Source organism: Alligator sinensis, unplaced genomic scaffold (assembly GCF_000455745.1).
Source record: "Alligator sinensis unplaced genomic scaffold, ASM45574v1 scaffold505_1, whole genome shotgun sequence".
NCBI lineage: Eukaryota > Metazoa > Chordata > Crocodylia > Alligatoridae > Alligator > Alligator sinensis.
The window spans coordinates 1,619,605-1,640,223 of NW_005841940.1; the positions used below are offsets into that span (position 1 = coordinate 1,619,605).

Sequence of the window (20,619 nt, forward strand, 5' to 3'; positions counted from 1 at the left end):
ACTCCCCCTGCCTCCCCACAACTGCCCCGCCTGCTGGGGCTCTGGCCCTTTAAGAACCAAAAAAAGCGGAGAAAAGCCCCAGGACTCTCTGCTTCTGGTGCAGCTTTGGGGGCTCTTGCAGAGTCCCCCATGTGGTGTGTGGCAGCAGGGATCAGCCCCTGCCCGCAGGAGTGGTGAGTCCCAGGGTTTCTTCAGGTTTTTTTTTTTTTCTTAAAGGGCCAGAGCTGGCCCATGCAGGGCACCCGTGGGGGGGCTGGGAGAGCCGGGGGGGGGGCCAGGGTAGGGGTGGGAGGCTCATGCAGAGCCTCCCAAACAGTGGGGGGCAGCAGGGATCACCCCTTGCCCGGCAGCACCCGCTGAGCCAGGGCGTTTTTTTTACAAGTGCCGGGTGGGAGCTGGGGTGGGCGGGGCAGCCATTGCCAGGCTGGGAGAGGGGCAGGGGCTGGGCCTGGCCTGGCTGATTCAGCCAAATCAAATCAGGACAGTGATTCGAATCACTGAATCGAATCGTTGTCTCCCGAATGGGCCAAATCTGAATGCGAAGCGAATATGTTTGCACAGGCCTACTACTCTGCTGTCCCCTTTCCTCTACTCCTGTCCCTGTGAGAGGAGGGCGAGGGAAGAGTGGAGTCTTTGGAGCCTGCTCCAGCACCCTGTAGCTGATGCTAGAGAAGCCTGCAGCGTATTCCATCCAGGAACAGCATAGGAACATATCTATCCTCTGGCTGAAATGTTTCTTCTGTGAAACAATTAATTTGTTACTTCTGTTTGCACCCTAAGCCTCTTGACCCTTAGCCATCTGCTTCAAGGCTGTCAAGTATCTGCGTCCAGCTCAGCAGTTGATATAAAAAACTACTTATATAGGGGAAAAAAAACTATTTGACCTCAAATTCTAACCTGTCAGATAATTTGTTCAATGCGTCTGTACCTCTACAAATAAGCTTTGTTGAAAATAACTGTCATTTTTAAATGTATGCTTAATTTTCTGACATTGACAATGTGGGCAATTCTACTACAGTTCACTATTATCAAGCCTAAGGCAAAAATAAGTGCTGGGTTAATTTGAGGTCTGGGTTAGTTTGCTTTTGCATAATCCACTTCTTTCTCCTGCTTCACAGTTTTTATTTTTCCTGGTTCTTCAGACATGCTGGAATCAAATACTCCCCTCCACACCCACCACCATTCCCCTGCTGTGGATAAATCATGCAGTTAAATTTGTGTCTAATTCCTTAGCTTTCTGGTTCATCAGTGATGCAATGCATTATCACCTGGAAGGGACAAATGTAGTTATACACCTGGGACTCCACTTCACATAGGCAAAGACATCCACAGAATAGATGTTCCATCTGCCGAAATGTGAGTTCTATCTGGACTGGCTCAGCTTTGATGCTCTCTACAGCAACACATGCTTCAAAAAGAAAAAAAATCTACCTATGGAACACTGATTATCTACAGATTATGTGGCTATGATTTCCTTAGCCGTCAAGGAATGGTATGGAGGAGACTGGACTCTGAGAGTCTGGTAAGTTTTTAACTAGGATTTAACAGAAGTTGTGGCAGGTTGATAAGACTTGCACCAGCCGGTCCACTTTGTGGGGACAGTGCCTGTATACGAATAGCAAGAAAAAATTGGAATAATTGGAATAATTCAAAAGTTATCAGAATTTTCTGCAGCATAAGCTACATCTCAAGGAGTGTTATAAGACAGTGATTAGCAACCTTTTTGTCACAGCAGGCTGTAATGAACTGTCTCAGGACCCAGGTAGACTGGCACCAGGACCTGGCTGCAACTGCTATTTCCCCTTCCTTCCTGGCCACATCACAGGCAAAACTCCCCACCATCTGGTTGCAGTGCAGTGACCGCAGCACCCAGCTGTGCTTCAGTCAAAGCCCATCAGGGCTGAACACCAATGAAGTCCCCCTGTCCAAAGGCTGGATCCAATGACTCTGAAGGCCAGATCTGCCCCTTAGCCAAAGGTTGTTGACCCCTGGTTTAAAGATAGTTCCTCTCCCATATGCAGTTCCCAAACTCTTTGCAATTTCATAACTTCCCTTTAATAACTGCAATATTTTCTTAGAAGTTTTAGTTATATTCTGAAAAAGGACATTAGTTTTCACATCAGTCTTACTGTACTTGTTGTTGTTCATACTCTCCTCTCATTAGTTCTGTTTCCTTTTTTCTTATTCCTCTTCCCCTCCCCCCACCCCATCTCCCAAAGTATGTTTCTTTATCCATTAATATCTTTATCCTCTCTTTCTTCTGCCCATACTTTTGGGCCACTAAGGTCTCTCCTCTAGAAATGCTGCCCAAACACCTGCCTCTTTTTTCCCCCCAGCTTCGTCAGAAGTTTTTACCCTTTGGTAATTAATAATTTCACTCCCCTTTGGGGTTTTGGTTTTTTCTGTCTTCTACTACAAGAGCAGCCATTGCAGGTTTTATTTTTTTGCACTGAAAAGTCTGAATACCTACAGAAGCAACTGGAAGCAAGGAATAGAGCTAGAACCACGTGATTTGGCAGCTATCTGTGAACTAGCAGCAGATATCCATGACCCTGGACTGAGAACTGCTATTATAAGTTAAGAAGAAACAGGAAAATGTGTAGCTAAACTTCTCCAATGACAGGTAGGTACTAAGATATGAAGTATAGCAATGGTGCAGTTGTTTTCCTAATTGCTACTTTCAGCCAATAATATTTTTGTACTAATGTACTTATTTTGGACTCAGGCCTACAAAATGCATGTTCAGATTTAACCTTTGAGCCTGTAAGGTATTCCATGAAGGTCAGTGAGATTACATAAAACCTTAAAGCCCTCAGAATTAGGGTTTATATCAGTACATAGTATATTCATTTGAATATTAGTAAAATACTTATGGATACCCAGAGAAGTTGTGGAATCTTCATCCTTGGAGGTTTTGAAGACCCTGCTAGATAAAGCCTTAGCTGGGATGATCTATCTGGGGATGGTCCTGCTTTGAGCAGGGGGTTGGACCAGATGACCTCCTAAAGTCCTTTCCAACCCTAATTTTCTATGATTTTTATGATATGTACCTTTATTATAGAAAGCTGCAGGAGACCCTGCTACATTTAGTTAGAACTCTTAAATTTCAATCTGCTCATATTTTCAATTTCTTATAACTTTCTCAAATAAATTATTTCTGTGCTGAAATTTTATATAGTGATTTTTCCTAGCTTTAGCAAATCAGTATTGAGTTATTTTATATTAAAAAGAAGAAAAAAACCATTTGCCCATATGTTTTAATCATAAAGTTTGAATATTGGTAAGTTCTAAAAAATTAATAAAATGGAAATGAGAACTTGACTTGGATTAAAAAAAAACAACCCTAGATTTTTTTCAAGGAGAACATTTGAAATCTGCTTTAAGTGACAAAAACTGGGAATGTCATTAGAAGCTGGCTATCTATTCTTTACAACCCATATTTTAAACTAAAATTCTAGTCACAAAAATTACTTTTCATAACAAGGCCCATTTCTTAAGGAGGTCTTAATCAAGCATATTTTACTTTACTGGAAAAGAGGGAAGAACCCACAAGCAAAACCCTGTAAGCAAAATATTGTTGGTTCCAGACCAGTGAAGAGCATTTACTACAATGAAATCAGGAATCTACACATGCAAATGCTGATGGATGGGTTTACTCAAGAGTAAACCCACCCTGGGCAGGCATCTACACATGCAGAGATTTGGGAGCAGATTTGCTGGCCATGGAAACAGTCTGGTCCTGCCCCCTGTGGCCCTGCACTGCCCCCTGCAGCATCTAGGGGGAGATGGATGCTGTGGCTGCAGCTGCCTGTGGCTGGGGGCCACCTTTAAAAGCCAGCCCGACTCCCTACTCCCTGGCCACCTGCCTTTCTGGCTGTGGCAGAGCTGGTAAAGAAAAGGAGAGAAAGATCCCACTTGCACCCCCGCCCAAATCATTTGAGCACCCAGGACTGACCTGGATGCTCAAACCAGCTCAGAGTCAGGAGAGCTGGGGCGCGTACCTCACCCAGCCCTGGATGAACCAGGAAGCCTCATGGGGAGTAAGACTGATGCTGGAGATCCACACCAAGGTGAATCAGCATCCAGAGAGGGCGTAGGGCCAAAACCCCGCACCAGCTCTGCAACTGAACCAGGAGCCAGCTGATCAAGGCTTGGTTGTTTCCTCTGTAGGGATCACAAGCCTCAGCTGTGCAGCCAAGGTCGCACCTAATTGGAGCACAGAGCCGGCGAGAGAGCCCAGGAACTAAGGCTCGGTGGTGAATGGACATCAGTGTAAACCGAGCGCCGGATAGGTGATGAACAGCTGAGCTGCTCACCTTGCGTTATTCTTATAAGACAAGGGTTTTCAACAAGTGTACTCCTTCTGGTGGCAGCGGCTGGATGCCGGGGGGGAGGGGTGCTCGCACATACAGGGGCTCAAACACAGCAGCCACTGCCACCACCCACCACCCCGCACTGCTGCCACCACCCATTGCCCTGCACTGCCGCCACCTACCACCCCATGCTGCTGCTACCACTGCCCCGCACCCTACTTTCCCACAGCCGGTCACACATGTGGCCCCCTGGGCTGCTGCTGGGCCTCATGCTCAGCCAATTGCATGCCACCTGTGTGGCCCACAGAGGAATGCTGCTGCACCCCCTCCACCCTGCTCCATCCCCTCCCACCCACACATACCCCCTATCACTGTTCCAAGTACCCCTAGGGCAGGGGCTGTCAATCAGGGGTACACATACCCCTGGGGATACTTGGACCAGTCCTAGGGGGTACGCACAGGATGGACTTTTGGGAATCCCAGGAGCTAAATCTGGCACCTACAGCAACAAGGGTGGGTGCAGATAGGACTTTAAGTAATTAAATCACCGGAGGTATGAGGCAGGAGTGTAGGGGTTGGAGGAGCTCCCAAAATTTGGTGCATAAGGTAAGTTGGTCAGTCCTGAAGGACACGGTGCTGCACGAGATTGGGATCGTTCTTGGTACTCCATCTCCACTCAAAAATTGACTGTTCTCAGACCAAACATCACCTCCTATAAATTTTCAAAGTCGTGGTGGGCGAGATAAGCAAGGGCAGGAACAGTCTCCCCTAGAGGAGGGAGTGAGCCAAACCTTTCCCCAGTCAGAGGCCAGGAATTACCCAGTCACCGAAACTTTCACAGGCGGCAACTGTGACTTGGTGACACTGGCCCAGAGCAATCTGCAGAGCACTATGCCAGCACGCTGCAGCTCTGTTGCTAGAGGCTGTTCCCATCACACCATAGCTGGTCCACCCCCAGACCCCAGGAGCAACATCCAGCATCTCAGGCTCCTGCTGGCCACCCTGCTCACTATGCTGCACCATTGCAGTGACTGCCACCTGGCCCAGGTCAGTCTCAGCCTTGGTGACCCCTCCCACACAGTGTGGCCACCTGGACAGGCTCACCACAGCATCTCGGGCCCCGTGACTCTGCGCTGCTGTCGCCTGGACCCTGGCAGGGATGCCAACAACACACATCTGGACACCACCCCTTGTGCTGTCCATGTGCTCCTGGGGCTCCAGCCCTGCTGCCTGTAGGCCTGCCTGGCAAGCCAGGACTGGTGGCTGCACATCGTCCAGCACACCTGGGATGATGAGCAATGGCTGGATTCCTTTTGCATGACCCAGTTCACTTTCCAGGAGCTCCTCAACCAGCTCCACCTGTACCTGGAGCAGCAGGTCACCACCATGCAGCAGTCCCTCCCTGTAGACACTCAGCTAGCCACTGCCCTGCTCAGGCTGGCCATGCCTGCCAGACTGCACTACATTAGCCACCTTTTTGGTGTGCACAAGGGAGGCTGTCCTGGAGGTCTGCAGCATCCTCCAGGATGTGCGGGGACACACTGTGGTCCCAGTGCATGACCACCTGGAGGTTTTGGTGGGGTTCCACACCCTGGGCTTCCCCACAGTGCATCAGGGCCTTGGACGGGACCCACATCCCCATCACTTGCCTGCCTCACAGCAACTGCCGTACTATAGCTGGCAGGACTTCCACTCATCATGCTCCAGGCCGTCGCCTACCAGTAGCCTGCTAGTGCCTATTGAGGGGCTAGCTGCCTAGCAATGCAACCCTGAACTTGGAAGGGAGAGAAGCTCCCTTCAGCTCAGGCTGGTGAGAAGTGGGAACTGCAGGCATGTCAGGTACTCCCAGGAGTGAGAGAGCCGGAGAATAGGGCAGTGGCTGGGCAGCAATTATGATGACCTGGAGGGGGAAACTGAGTTTGAAGTGGCTGTTTGCATTTTTTTGTTCCAGTTTAAACTGGAGGACTGAGTGTAGCTGATAGGAGTGGACAGGAGGCCACAGGCCACCAAGCATAGAGCCCTTCCAGAATCTGGGACCTGGTGGGCTGCTTGGGCCAGAACCCAAACACCTTAGAGGGAGGCTGAACTGAGAACTGCCTTGGTCTGGGTCAGGGACTTCAGAGGGTGCTGGGCAAAACTGAGAGCAGCCTTGGGCTGGATCAAGGACACCAGGGGGCACTGGGCTGAACCAAGAGCAGCCTTGGCCTAGGTCAGGGATGCCAGGGTGACTGGGACAAGGTACAAGACACAGCCAAGGGGCCAGGAGACAGAGGGGGCTGACACCAAGAGAGCTGGCCTTGAATCAGTGGGTCAGGGCCGGAGGTTTGCAGCCAGAGGAAAGGAGGGCTAAAGCCAAAATAGCAGAGGCCTGTACAAAAGGACTGAACTGTGGATGGAGTAACATTTACAAGGCAAGAGTATGGCTGTAGGGGTGGAAGGAGGCCACAGATGTAGCCCTTAAGGCAAGCAGGACCTGAGGAAATTAGTACACAGAGAGACGGAGAGAGCACCCTGGGCTTACCAGCTTCTGAGGGCAGCCTCCCCTAATTACCTTTTAACATCAAGGCATGGCAGATGAGGAAGCAGAGTGAGACCCTGGGAGGCTGGAGTGAGAGCCAGGCAGGAACAAGGCAGCCACTAGGGGACATCATGGCACCCGCCTTCCCACAGGGGTCTGTGGGGAGGGGGTGAGAGGCTCTTTGGTTTGTGGGGGACAGGGTCTCTTACAGGGAGTTGTTATAGGGAGTTGAAAGTGAGGCAGTGTGTGCATGTTACAGCAGGGTGTGTGTGTGTGTTGGGGGGGGATGCTTGCCCACATGCACATGCATTGAATGTGCAGCCTGGGAGGACCCATGACCCCTGTTAGTGCAGGCCCCAAGATATGTAGCCCTACTGGTGTGGCTTGTGGGGCATGTGGCCTCTGGCTGCTTTTTAGTTGGACAGTCAGCCATAAATCATTTCATCTGAAAGTAAAGACTTTACAGATTCTAGTAGTGAAGCCCATACATTTCCCAAGTCAAAAAAAGACTGAATATCTCCATAATATCTTTTTCTAAACAAAGTAGGAAAAGTTAAAGCAAATTCAATTCCCACAATTTTAAGGATAAAGTATTAAATCTTCAGAAGTCAAGAAACTCCAAAAGGTAAGGTTTTGCTCTTGGCAACAATGCTGCCACACTGAATATAGCTATCAATGTGAAATGTACAAATACCATTCTAGGCTCTACGACCCTTACCTCTCCAGCCTAGTGCCCACCCTTATCTCTCTCATTGTGTGCATGATTACACACTGGAACAGGCTACTTAGAGAAGTGGTGGAATCTCCATTCCTGGAAACTTTCAAGGGTAGGTGAGACACTTAACTAGGATGGTTTTGTCCGAGGTGATCCTGCCTTGATCAGGGGCTGCACTAAATGACCTCATGAGGTCCCTTTCAGTCCTACTTCCCTACAACCTCACACTCCCACTGGCTTGCTCTTCTTCTACGCCTAAATGTCTTTTTCTCTCAACTGATTAGTAGGCCAGCTCCAAAAGTAACACTGCAGCATGCTTGAAGCAATGCTTAGTGGTTCCAGCACATTGCTAGAAAGTGAGAGGTGTGGGTTCAAACCCCCTTTGTATGACAAGAGATCCTAGAACTTGGGCCTTCTCCTTGCTAGGGAAGCGACCTAACCACTAGGCCACTGAGCTAAATGGTAAAAGGGTATCATTTTGTTTTGATATCCTTTGTTCTGTGATTCACACAAGGTTATATTCCTTCCCAGTAGAAGTAGGATCTGAAATCAAAGTAAGTGTGCTGAAGTTCCATTTGCACAGATAGTAAGAAAAATGCTACATTCCTGCCAGAAATGGAGTTAAAGTTGGGTCTTAGCATCTTGTCCTAACAAAAATCCTAAGCATTTAATACAAGTCAATTTGATTGCCACATTAAAGTCAGTATCCTTTAACTCAAGAACCTTATATTAATCTCTCTGAGATAAAGAAGGACTAATATTCCTGATAGGAATCATCCTAAACTTGAATGTTCTACTATACTTGATGATGATTCTGCCATCTTGGGGATGAGAAAATAACAAGAATAAATTCTCAATCTTCCTTTATAAATTCCTCTATGGATCCCACCCTTCTTACATGACAATTCTCTCATGTGATAGGTCCTTGAGTTCAAAAGACAGAAGATCAGGTTGATGAAGCAGCCTACTATTGTATTGAATGGAGCATCTGTCAGGGACAATGCAGAAGATATTCTGTTTTTAGGACTTTTGATAGAAGGTGATACTAAAAGGGAAGTAACAAAGTGCCAAGACCTGTATAAGAGAACCTCGACAAAGAACCAGGTTTAATTCCCTCTAGGGGTTGTTGGAGTACCCAGTGTACTTATCTAAAATCTTGTCTTTTAGATAAGCTTAGAATTTCAAAGTATCTCTCCCTTCTGACACAAGGTAGGTTTTCCACACACACAGAAAATGCCAAACATAATCATCACCAGTATGATTGATGGGCACAAGGTGTAGTACTTGAACACTTTTGAGGCTCCAGGCCTGACATAATCCTAGTAAGGAGCTGAAGGCTGCCAAAACACCAGTAAGGCTATCTACATTAAACTACCCTCAATGGTAAACCAAATATTTAGAAGAAAATTTTAAACTAAACTAAGGGAAAGTCAAGCCTGAGTACACAATTAATTCATTCTCTGTGCTGGCAGGGGGTGCATTCTGTGGTGACTCATTTTCCCATGTAGGGTGAGAGCTCAACACTTGGAAAGACTTTCACCTGCAGGTCAGATGGCTCATCCCCATATACCTGTGGTCTCATTGGTTTTGCTGCCCTTCAACATCATTGGTAATGCCACAAAGGAAGCAGGAAGCTACTCAGCCACTTAAGGGACTTGCAGTTTGTTCAGTGTCCCCTGTTCCTGATTTTGCCTGATACCAGCCTCCTGAATTAATACCTAGAGTTTTTGATTTTGCCTCCTGTCTAAAACTTGGCTGTGACAACTTAAATATGACTGCAGACTTTGCCTTTTGCTCTAATACTCAGCCTTGATGCATTCCCTTGCATGCTGTGGGTGATAAAGTCAACCTTGTGCGAGAGCACTTATATACCCTACTAATAGCCAGTGCTTTCTTTCAAGACAGTTCTAGGAGCACCATGTCTCATAACTAGTAAGGCAGAAGAACTGTTGAGGAAAAATGTTCATTATTCTGAATGGTTGACATATAATGTTGATGCTAATGGTAGCTTAATAGAGTTTTGTCTGGGATGTTAAAGGGGGAACTTTCAAAGGCAGAAGTGATGTTTAGCATGTAATATGTTTGCAAATTTACCTACACACACACACTCTCTTAAGTATGAAGAAGAAAAATCTCTCTTAGAGCACTTGTATCCAAATACAAAAAGATGTGTAAAATTAGTGTCCTATTAATGTACCGTAGCAATAAAATTCCACTCAAATGTTATACATTTTCTGTTGATATAATTATATGTTTACAGATCCAATCCTGAGTAAAGCATGAGGCCTAGCACAGGCCTTGTCATGGAATGACAGCTGTAAGTATATGGATAAAAAACAAAGAGAGAAAAAACAGCTCTAAGAGAGGTATATAACAGTCACTTAGACCTAAAAAATAAATCATATAGTGCCACTTACTGGTATGAAACTGAGAAGACTACTGTAAAAGCAGAGTGCATCTATGGCTGGGAGAAAATAAGGCAGTCTGATATTGATGGATAAACAAAAGAAAAAAATGTCAATTGCGGAGAGTCAGGGGCAAAAAACAGTGATAAGAATGATACTGGAAAAGCAGATAAGCTGGCAGGGGAGTTCCTGGTTATCAGGGGAAAAGGGTGAAGAATCCAGAGAGAGTTCTGAGAATCAATAGGTCACTTTTTGATTGGATTCAAATGAAGATAGGAAGCTACTAAAGGTGACTGAAGATGAGGCTGATATTGTCTTATTTTCTGAAGGAAGAAAGCCATTATAACATGGCATTCTGGATACCCTGAAATTTGGAAGGGGTATGACTTGGGAAGACTTTAAAAGGTAAAAATGAATGCAGTCAAAAGGTAAACAAGGGTTTTGACAGAAAGACAGGGTCAAGATAAAGACAAATTCCAGCAGTGTTCCAGAAATGGTGATAGATAGGCTCATTTATAGATAACAGATGTGGGAAATAAGGCCTTGTCCCAGGGGTACAAGCACAGGGGCTACACACCCCCAGAGTAGAAACACCAAAATCAAAGGCTACTTACCCACTTCAGGACTCCGGATAAGCAATGCCAAGGGGAGAAACCCATGCGGTTCATCAGCCGCACTTATATACAGCTGGAGCTGGCGGGTGACATCACAAACTATTGCTTGCCAGCTGGGATAAGGATAAAATCTGGCACCAGCTGGAAGCGGAGGAGAGCGGAAGAGAGCGGAAGAGGCAGCGGAGGCTGTGGAGGCTCTCCACGCCGACGGCCAGCTGCACCGGCGAGAAAAGGGAAGTGCTGATTGAGCAGGTATGCCCTAGGCAGCAGCGGCTGCAGATAGCCTTCACACCAGTCACGGGCAGCATTGGCGTGTGGAAGGAGACCCCACTCAGGGAAGAGCAGGGGAAGTGCCAGAGATGGTGGAAGCTCTCTACACTGGGGACTCACATACCGGGTCATGGGAGAGAAACTGACATAGAGAAGAGTGGAGGAAGCTTTCAACAGAGGTAGAGAGCACCTGGGGGGGACAGCCAGGCACAGGCTCAAGGGCAGAGAGAATAACAAGGCTGTTCAGCCTGATCTTTTTTTACCTGCCTTTTCTTTTCTAAGTGTCCTTCCTTTTCATTTCCTTCTGGCCTGTGCATACTCCTCTGTTGTCTTCTATTTTGTTTTGCCCTTTTATTTTATTTGTCGGTAACCCTACATCGAGAGGTCCGACCGACAACTGAACAACGAGGGCCACTTACAAGAGCTGACAGGCAGCCAGCATTGAGCGGGAGAGACCCGCAGGAGAAGGGAATACCCAACAGACCCATAGTCCACTAGGAAAGGAGGGATAGGACCTGATGCCAGAGAACATGCAATGGGTAAGGATCATCAAGACCGGAGGGCAAACCACACCAAGATCAGGTGGCCCGTCGGAGGCTGGCATATGGAATGGGTGTAGGGGAGGTGGAACCCCACAAATATCTGTCCGGAGTAACAACCAATCCCAAGGGACCGCCAACAGGAGGCCCCACCACTGAAGATACACTCAAAGTTGTGGCAGGTGAGTTCTGGGGTCCTTCCCGGGGTGATCAGGGCCCCTGTCAGAGGTTGCATGAAGCCTCCCTGCGCCTATCACCAAGCACCCGCGCCAAGGCAGCATGTGAACGGATATTCTAGCCAAGACGGGCACAGGCCCAGTTCAGGGTAAAGATGTATTCTGGCAATAGAGATGGAACTAACATCAGAATATCATAATTAACCCTTTTGAGACAATGTCTTTAATAATTTATTTAACTAACAATGCATTTGACTGTCATTCTCACTAACTTTTAAAAGGCTGGCAGATTTTGAGACCTAGAACAACAACAAAAATATAACTTACTTCTTTGTTCCTTGCAGTTCATGGCCCCTTGCAGGGATGAACCCCCATCAGGCAGGTTCTGTCATGTTTTGGGTAATGTGCTAAATCACTGCATGTCCTTGGCCTCCCTAAGCCAGCACCAGTCCTGAATATTGCCACCAGATTTTTTTATTGCACTTTTTCTTGCAAATACCCTTGGTGGACTGATGGCCATTTTCCATCCCCACAACAAATGTACTCAGTGGTGTATATATCAACATCTAGTTTAACTGAAAACTAAAGGGACCCTGGTTTAAGACTTCTAAAAGCTGAAAACCTGTAGTCACTGAAGCATTCAGTAGCAAAAAAGAAATTAGCAGGTGAAGGTCTTGGTCAAAACTCTGATATAGACCAGAGAAGCAGAAATGAAACTTCTAATAAAGATATAAGCTTGCTTAGGTATAGTTCAAGTTATAGGAAGATTAATACTGGAGATCCAACTTATTTCTTGAGAATTGAACAAGAGGTTCAGAAGATAAATGATTATATCCTGTTTTTCTCAATAGTCCAACTTCTGACATAGGAAAACTAGGGAAATTGTGGCCAACACTGATACAGAGTCTAAATTCAGCAACTATAACGGGCTTGGGTGCAAATGTTCAAAGTGAATAAAATACATCCACGAAACATGGTCCTTCGGGATTCAGCAATTCTGCCTATTCCTATTATATCTCAAGTGCACATGAAAATTTTATGCATAGCAGTCTACTTCACAACCCAGTAGTTTTCATAGCTCTGTAAATCTCCCTCTCTCTCATCTCTGCCAATTGTCTGGATCTGCTCTCTTCCTTCTTCTCTGAGAGCTCCAGTAATTAGTAACTAGTTAAATGTACTGAACATTTGATTTGGGGAATCGGTTTACTCTGTATGACCAGTGATGGCCCAGAGATTACTATGGTATGCTCTACTAGTGAATTTTCATTGATGTGGAATTTTTTAGCAGTAATGTTTTATGTTTTGGCACCACCATGAGCCAATTTTGCTTACTACCACATTATTTCATTGGATAGAAATAACTATTCTATTGAAACCTAAACCAATTTACTCTTTGTGTAACTATATAAAATCTTTTCTTTAGGGATTCTTCCAAAAGTAAAAGATGTTTTTTTAATTGATAATGCACCATGAAAAATAACTATTTTGAAAGCAGGTGCTACTATTGTACCATTTGTCTGTCAAGCATAAAATGAAAATTACAAACTGAGATTTTTGCATCAGTTTATCAGATCTCTATTACAAAAATACAGAGTGAACAAAAAAGCAATTTTACCAATGCAGCTAAAACTTCCAGGTAACCTATGAACAAACTTAAACTTAAAAGTTAAATATTCCTTCTGGGGGAGTACTAGTACCCAGCTCCATATATTCACTCAGCTTTGTGTACAGAAAACTAAAGGAAGGGTTTGATCCTTAAGCAAAGTAAGTATCCTCACTGCCCACTGAAATCCACATGTATTAGTTACTCAGCAACCCCATAGAATTTGACTTTAAAATATTAGGAAAGAAAACATCTTCTAACTAGTGTTTTTGTAAGCAAATTGTAATATAATGAGTTAAAATATTTATAGAAGTTACAATAGAAATATTTTACAAAATAGGCTTAGTCCTGTGCAGTTTTGAGTACCTGCTGATCTTTAAAGTGAATTGTAAATCAAGCCATTCATCTTGCTGAATCATTCATTTAGAAATGTAATGTGGAACATTTAAATGCCTACAATGTAAACTCAATTGCTGGTGACTTTAGAAGAAATATATAGACCTTAAGTGGTTATTTTGCTACCCCCAAGCTCCCCCTGTGCCTTGCTGCTGCCAAAAGAAATATTCTTTCCCAGGCTGCCAAAACTCCAGTTTTCCCTTGACAACTTCTATAATGTAGTCAGGAGTTTAGGTTGTAGCCGTGTTGGTCTAAGGACATAGGCAGACAAGGTTCCTTGGGTGAATTTGATATCTTTTATTAGACCAACCCAAATAGTTGGAGAATATTTATTAAGCAAGCTTTCAGGTTCAAAAACCCTTCATCAGGCTAAGGAAGTTTCAGCTGTTGGTGTGTGCTCTTCCTGAATGAAATAATGTAGTCAATGCATTTTCAATTAAAAGTTCTGTAGCGCTTTGAAAATTTAGAGAGTGTAAAATAAAGTGAATCTATTATCAAGGAATTTGTATGATTCGTATCTTCCGCTTAAAAGCTGCCCCAAAATCTCTAGTCCTCCACACTGAAATGCCACAAAATCCAGGAGCTTTGGCAGAGACTTTGTTAGGACAGTCACTAAACATACAACTGTTGGATCAAGTGTACCACAGGGAGTGTTTACTAATGAAATGAGTTTATTTGGCATGCAGTTGGTGTGTCACAGTTTGATAGCAAAATGATCAGAAGAGCTTTCGTGCCTTAGGCAGATGTTTGCTGGTAAAATGTGCACAGAGAAAGTGCAAGATATGAATTTTCAAAAGTAACTAATGATTCAGAAGGCCTCAGAAGTACTTCCGGTCCACTTCCAGGTTCACCACCGAGCACATGGAGGCCCCTCCCTTCCCCCCCCCCACACACTCTCCTGTGGGGCACTCGATCCACCCCAGCATCGCAGCAATCACAGCTGTGCTGGTACCTCAAGGCATATAAAAAAAAAAACATTTAAAAATGTGTCTATATCCGAATCACTGATTCTCCGAATCAGCATCAAATCTTCAAATTTGGATTCAGATTAATTGAATCAGGGACAGTGATCTGAATCAACTAATCGAATCACTGTCCCTGATTTGAGCTGAACCCGAATCCAAATTGAATAGGGCCCGCTTCACACACCCCTACTAAGCACTGTCACTAGTCATTTTTCAAAATCTTCAGCTTGGTATTTCTGTTGAAAATCTTCTAAGGGTATATTAACCTTTGGATCCTCAGGTATGATTGCAGCTCATGTAGTTTCATATCTGAGCTAGCTTTAAACTATCAGTGTAACCACTCCAGCCGTTAGGGTGCATAGAGCCTTTTGCTGCATGCAGTCTACATTTATGCAGCTTAGACTAGGGATATAGACAACAGTTATACATAAACCAGTTTAAGTGATCAGGAACAGATTTAAACCTGTAACAGAACAGAAGTTCAATGCACATAAATCAGTTTCAAAATGGCTGAAACTGGTTTAAGATAAACCTGGTTGAACCAGACTTAACTGATTTAGGTCAAACTAGTTTATGAAACTTCTGTCCCAGACCCCTTCCTGGTTCAAGTTAAATCAGAGTCCCCCAGCATCCCAGCCCAGGGCTGCAAAATGCTGTGCTGTCTGCTCCAGAGAGCAGGGCTGGCCCTGCCCCTCTGTTCCCTAGCTGCAGCAGTGAGGGCTGGCTTACTGGCCCTCCCAGGCAAACCCCTGCTGGGGTCTGGGGCCAGGGAGTGCGGTTAAACTTCCTTTCCCCTGAGTACAGAGCTGCCCTGTTTACTTAGGGGTGTGCAAAGCAGGCCCTATTCAATTTGGATTCAGCCCAAATCAGGGACAGTGATTCGATCTGTGGATTTAGATCACTGTCCCTGATTTGATTCGGCTAAATCTGAATCTGAAGATTTGATACTGATTCAGAGAATCAGAGCTTCAGACATAGACACAGCTTTAAAAGATTTTTCTACATACCTTGAGGTAGCAGGCTCAGCTTGTGATGGCTGCGATGCTGGGGTGCTTGGAGTGTCCCTCGGGGGGGGACCCTCCACGTGCTTGGCGGTGAACCCGGAATTGGACTGGAAGTACTTCCGGTCCACTTCCAGGTCTGCTGTGGAGTGAGCAGGGGGGGCCCCCCTGCACTAACCCCAGCTTGGCGATTGGCTGCGGGGAGGATGCCAGGTCCCCCCCCCCACCCCGACCCAGAAGGCAGCAGTCACTGAGCTGGGGGGGGCCCCTGCGCTTTCCCCAGCAGACCTAAAAGTGGACTGGAAGTGCTTCTGATCCACTCCCAGGTCTGCTGCTGAGCACACTGGAGAGCCCCCCGTGCTTCTGTGAAACACTTCATGCGCCCCAGCATCGCAGCATTCATGAGCCCCTGCTACCTAAAGGTATATAGAAAAAATATTTAAACCTGTGTCTATGTCCAAATCGCCAAATTGATTCAGAGGGTTCCGGTTCGATTTGGAGAAATTAAAAGGTCCTCTGATTTGATCCGGGTTCAGAGATTCAACCACTGAATTAGGCCGAATCTCTGCCGAATCGAATCAGGGAATGAAGCTTCACACAGCCTTACTTAGTGCTGGCTGTGACTGTAGACTACAAATCCCAGGGGCACTTGGAAGCAGGAGGAAGTGATAAGCAACCCAGGGGGGAAGTAGGGGGAAACAAGAAGAGAAAGCAAACACACAGCCCATGATGGCTCTGTGCCATAGAACTGTGCTCTAGTGCCCCCCGGCTTCTGGCTTCAGCCACTGAAGGCATGTGGCTGCATATCCTGAATCAAAAGAAAATGTTGGTTCATCTGTTTATTGGTTCAATCTTAGCATTTTAGACTAATCTGCAAAGACTAAATTAATTCAGCCTTGGGCTTTTTGATCTGTACTTAGCTTAGAAGGGTGTGTGCAGTCATTTGCCACTCTAAGGAGCTGTGTGGGGGAACTGATGTGAGTAACTCAAATCAGAGGAGAGGTGGGTGGGATCAGAGAGGGGCTTGCAGGTCTGTGGGATGGGGATGGGTTCAGAGTGCTAAAAAAGCCAAATCAGGGTGAGGGAGGTGAAAATAGTGTAGCACCAAGGTGAGTGGCTGGGCTTTCCCAGCCCCGAAGCAGCACTAGAAATGTATGCAGGTGTTTATGAGAGAGACCACCTGAGTAGGTGCACTACCTTAGATCAAGATTGGGTTAACCCTTTCTTAGACTGGGTTAACAAACTTAGATCAGGAGCGCCATTGGAGGGGGGTGCAATTTAAGCCCACCAGCTATAAAACCAAACAAACCAAGTCTTCAATCCTGCAATGAGCTCAAGTGGGGAGGGCAAATATTCCCACAGAGTTCATTTCAGGATCAGGGCCTAAAAAGTGACAAGTTGATTTATGTGCAGTACAGACAGCAGTATTTGCATGTTTTGAGAAAAATGTAACAATTTACCAACTTTTTCTTTAGAAACCAGACTCCATGTAAATAATCTTCTAATACCAAATACAAAGAGTAAAAACTTCCCTGTTTTAACTACGTGCTACAACAAGGTATTTGAACTATATGTTACTTTTCTTATTTCTTTCTGCCCATCTCTGGCTGGTTCTAATCTGCAGTCCCCTGTATTTACCATAAGCCTCCAGTGAAACTTTTCCACTTACATAACTTAGCTTCTGACTAGGAGGCCTGTGTTTTGGGTAATGGTACCTATAGTTTCAGGTATCTTACCCTCAAAAGCACTTAACTGTGTTTTAATAAAGCGTATCTATTTAACAAAGCCCACCTTCAGTTAGGTTTGCAACTGTCTGTCCATTTCAGACATGTTTAACAGTAGTCACCAACATCCTTGCCATATCATGTGCCTAAATTGTTCCCTAAAATGAAGGCTAGAATACTACTGACATTCAGGCTTCTCTGACAGATGATCCTATACCAGTAACAGTAACCCCATGCCTTCTTTGGCACACATTTGACTTATAACTTATGGTACATTACCATAATGTTCTACTGCAAAGTGAATTTCTACTGGCAGCATAGCAAAAGTTGAAAACAAAAAGAATAAGACTTTATGCATAACATATTACATAACTTCCATTTACTAGAATATTAAAGACCCTTTCCTTTACACAGGCTGCATAAATGAACTTTAAATGAATAAAAATATAATTTATTCCATTTTTAAATTATTTTTGCTTATGTGTGTCTAGATATTAAACTATTCTTCTTCTGTCCTAAATAGGATATACAAGAATCTTGCTTGCTTTGGCCATTTCAATGTATTGCCACTTCAGAAGAATCAAGCGTTCAAGAACAGCAAATGGAAATGTACGTGGATATCACATATTTATTACCTGTTTGCTGATTTCCTACTAATGTTAAGCCATCTAGACTTAACAGTGATCCTTTAAACACAAAAATCTGCTGTGAAGCAAACAGCTCAATTTCCTTCTGTGACATTTTCTGCTCTCTCAAATTCTCTAGAAGTACCACAGAATATTATATATAATCCTGAACCACAGAGCGAAGGACCAGATTTTAAAGGTAGTTGAATACTGATGGGCCAAAACACATTAAAAATGTCACAATGCATCACCTTTTCAGCAAATTTTAAAGTCAGTAAGAAGATTGAATATTGCAGATAAAAATGTTAAATTATTCAACTTTAACATGATTATCTTATGTGCACATATCCACTGTAAAGGAATCACAAAAACGTTTTCTCGTGGGGTTTTTTAAAGACTAGGTTGTTCTTTTACATGATATATTGGCCTGCGCGAAGCAGCTAGTATTCACTTCGGATTCAGATTTGGCTGATTTGGAGGAAAGTGATTCGATTTGGTGATTTGAATCACTGTCCTGAATCAATTTGGCCAAATCTGTTTTAGAGATTTGGCCACCGCCAAATCGGCTGAATCAAGCAGGCCCCATCTCCCGCCCACTCTCCCAGCCCCATCAAGGGCTGCTCCACCTGGCCCCAGCCTCCAGGCTCTTTAAAAAACACCAAAACCCATCACTCACTGGCTCCTGCCAGTGGGGAGGGGGGGCGGTATGATCCCCACTACCTGCTACCCGCCGCTGCCCTGCGCTGTGTGGGGGGCTCTTCCGAGCCCCCAGAAGTCCTGATGGCTACTGCAGCAGCCAGTGAGTGCCTGGTTTTGGTTTTTTTTTAAAGAACCAGGAGCTGGGGCCGGGCAGGGCAGTCATGGAGGAGCCTGGGAGAGCAGGCGGGGGGGCACTCAGGGGGCTGGGGGAGCAGACAGGGGGTGGAGCCTGGTGGGGGTACCCCATGGTCCCCTCCTCCAACCCCCGTCCCCTTTGCCCCCTACTTACCGACACGGAGTCTGGGTCCAGCTCCCTGCGGTGGTGAACAGGAACTGCTCAAATCTCCAAAGCTCTCCAAATCTTTTCCAAATCAATTCAGAGAGCTTCAAATCAATTCGGACCTTCTTACTGGTCTCCTGATTTGATTCAGATTCACAGATATTAGCCGCCAAATCGGGCCAAATCTCCTCTGAACTGAATCAGCACTGGAAGCTTCACAGAGCCCTAATGATTTATTCACTTTGGACTTCACAATGGTTGCAGTCACATATAAGTCTTTTCTATAATTCAAGCATGCTTGCTCAGTAATTGTTTGTTTTTAAACATTCATTCTGTGCCTTTTAAACACTACTACAATGGTAGAAGTCTTCCACCCAAATTTGTCTTAATACAATGGATTTTAAATGGAAACTTTCTACCGATACCATTATACTTGTTAAGTCTTTCATACAGAAATGAGTGGTGTTAACAATTGGAGACAAAAGAACCAAAAACTAAGGCCAAATATTTATGATGGAAAGAAAGTCTTAGAAAAAAGAAAACAGCAGTCTAGGTCAGTGTTTCTCAACCTGTGCATTGCAACTCAAAAGTGTGTCGCAAGAATTTATGAAAGGGTCACGAAAATCATAGGAAAATGTGGAAAATCAGATTTTCTCCTTTTAAATGAGAAAAATGTGGGAAAGTGGGTTTCACCTTGCAGACTGGCCTGACTTAAACTGTTTACTGGGTCAGGACTGACCATCGATGTTTACAAATGGGTCCTGGTACAAAAAAGATTGAGAACCACTGGTTTAGATCATATATAAAATAGCACAGAACCTCTGCAGTGCTTGACGCTATAAGCATGCCTGTTCTGCCACTGATTTGTCCCTTATGCCAGAGCTGTAAAGGTGGTATGGAGAAGCATGGGCCTAATTTATATAGGATCTTGATGCTCCTTTACCAGAGAAATTTGGCCCATGTCCCTTGGGTTTCCAGTACAATCCTTACATGTTGCTAAAATCAGGCCCCCTTGTGTGAGGGGCTTTTAAACCCCTCCCCTCTTGAAGAGACATTGTCACAGAAAAAATAAGGAAACTTAAATTCAGTACCAGTTTCTGAAATCCAAATTCAAGGATTCAATCTTGCCCCTTATTATGCAAGTGAACTGTCCTTATGCAAATCATCTCCATTAAATCAATGGGGTTAACTTTATGAGTAAGCATTTGCAGGATGGGGCCCCAAAAGAAATATCTATTTACTACTATCACTAATATCACAATACAAAGACCCATCTGCGCCTTTACCTTTTTAAGTAAGAATTCACACTGCTATTATAAAATGAACTAACAATTTTTAAGAGCGTGACTAGTGCAATAACAGTTTCATGCAACGTAATTCTTCCTCTCAAAAGCAACAAGACATTCATACCTTTTAATGTTCTCAAGGATAATCAAATCATAACTTATCAGAACAAGACACTAGCTTAAAATCAGCAAGAAAAAATTACTACTTATAAATGAACTTTTTAAGGAAACTGAATAGAGCTGTAAATTATTTTGGGAATAAAATTAATTTAGATATCTGCTTTGGCCTACTGAGTATTTAATCAATGAAATGCATATTTAAATGAAGTGGCATCTCACTTGCAAAGTCAAAGTACCTCGTGAGTCCTCTGAGGCAAATTTCAATTAAAAACAAATTCTTACCTGCTGGCAATTCTGCCATCATTTCAAATGCCCGGTGCATGTTTTTCCGACAGATATCTACTGGATCATTCAAGAGCTGGGCCAGAG

The 20,619-nt window shown here is 44.7% G+C and overlaps 1 protein-coding gene across 1 annotated transcript in view; it reads right to left on the reverse strand.

Annotated features, from left to right (window-relative positions):
* Positions 1-20,619, reverse strand: part of RSPH14 (radial spoke head 14 homolog) — a 230,838-nt gene that overhangs the window by 207,659 nt on the left and 2,560 nt on the right. Inside the window, exon 3 of the mRNA XM_006019871.3 lies at positions 20,533-20,619. This exon is cut by the window's right edge and continues 44 nt beyond it. Coding sequence (XP_006019933.1) covers positions 20,533-20,619 — 87 coding nt within the window. The remainder of the gene's footprint in view (positions 1-20,532) is intronic.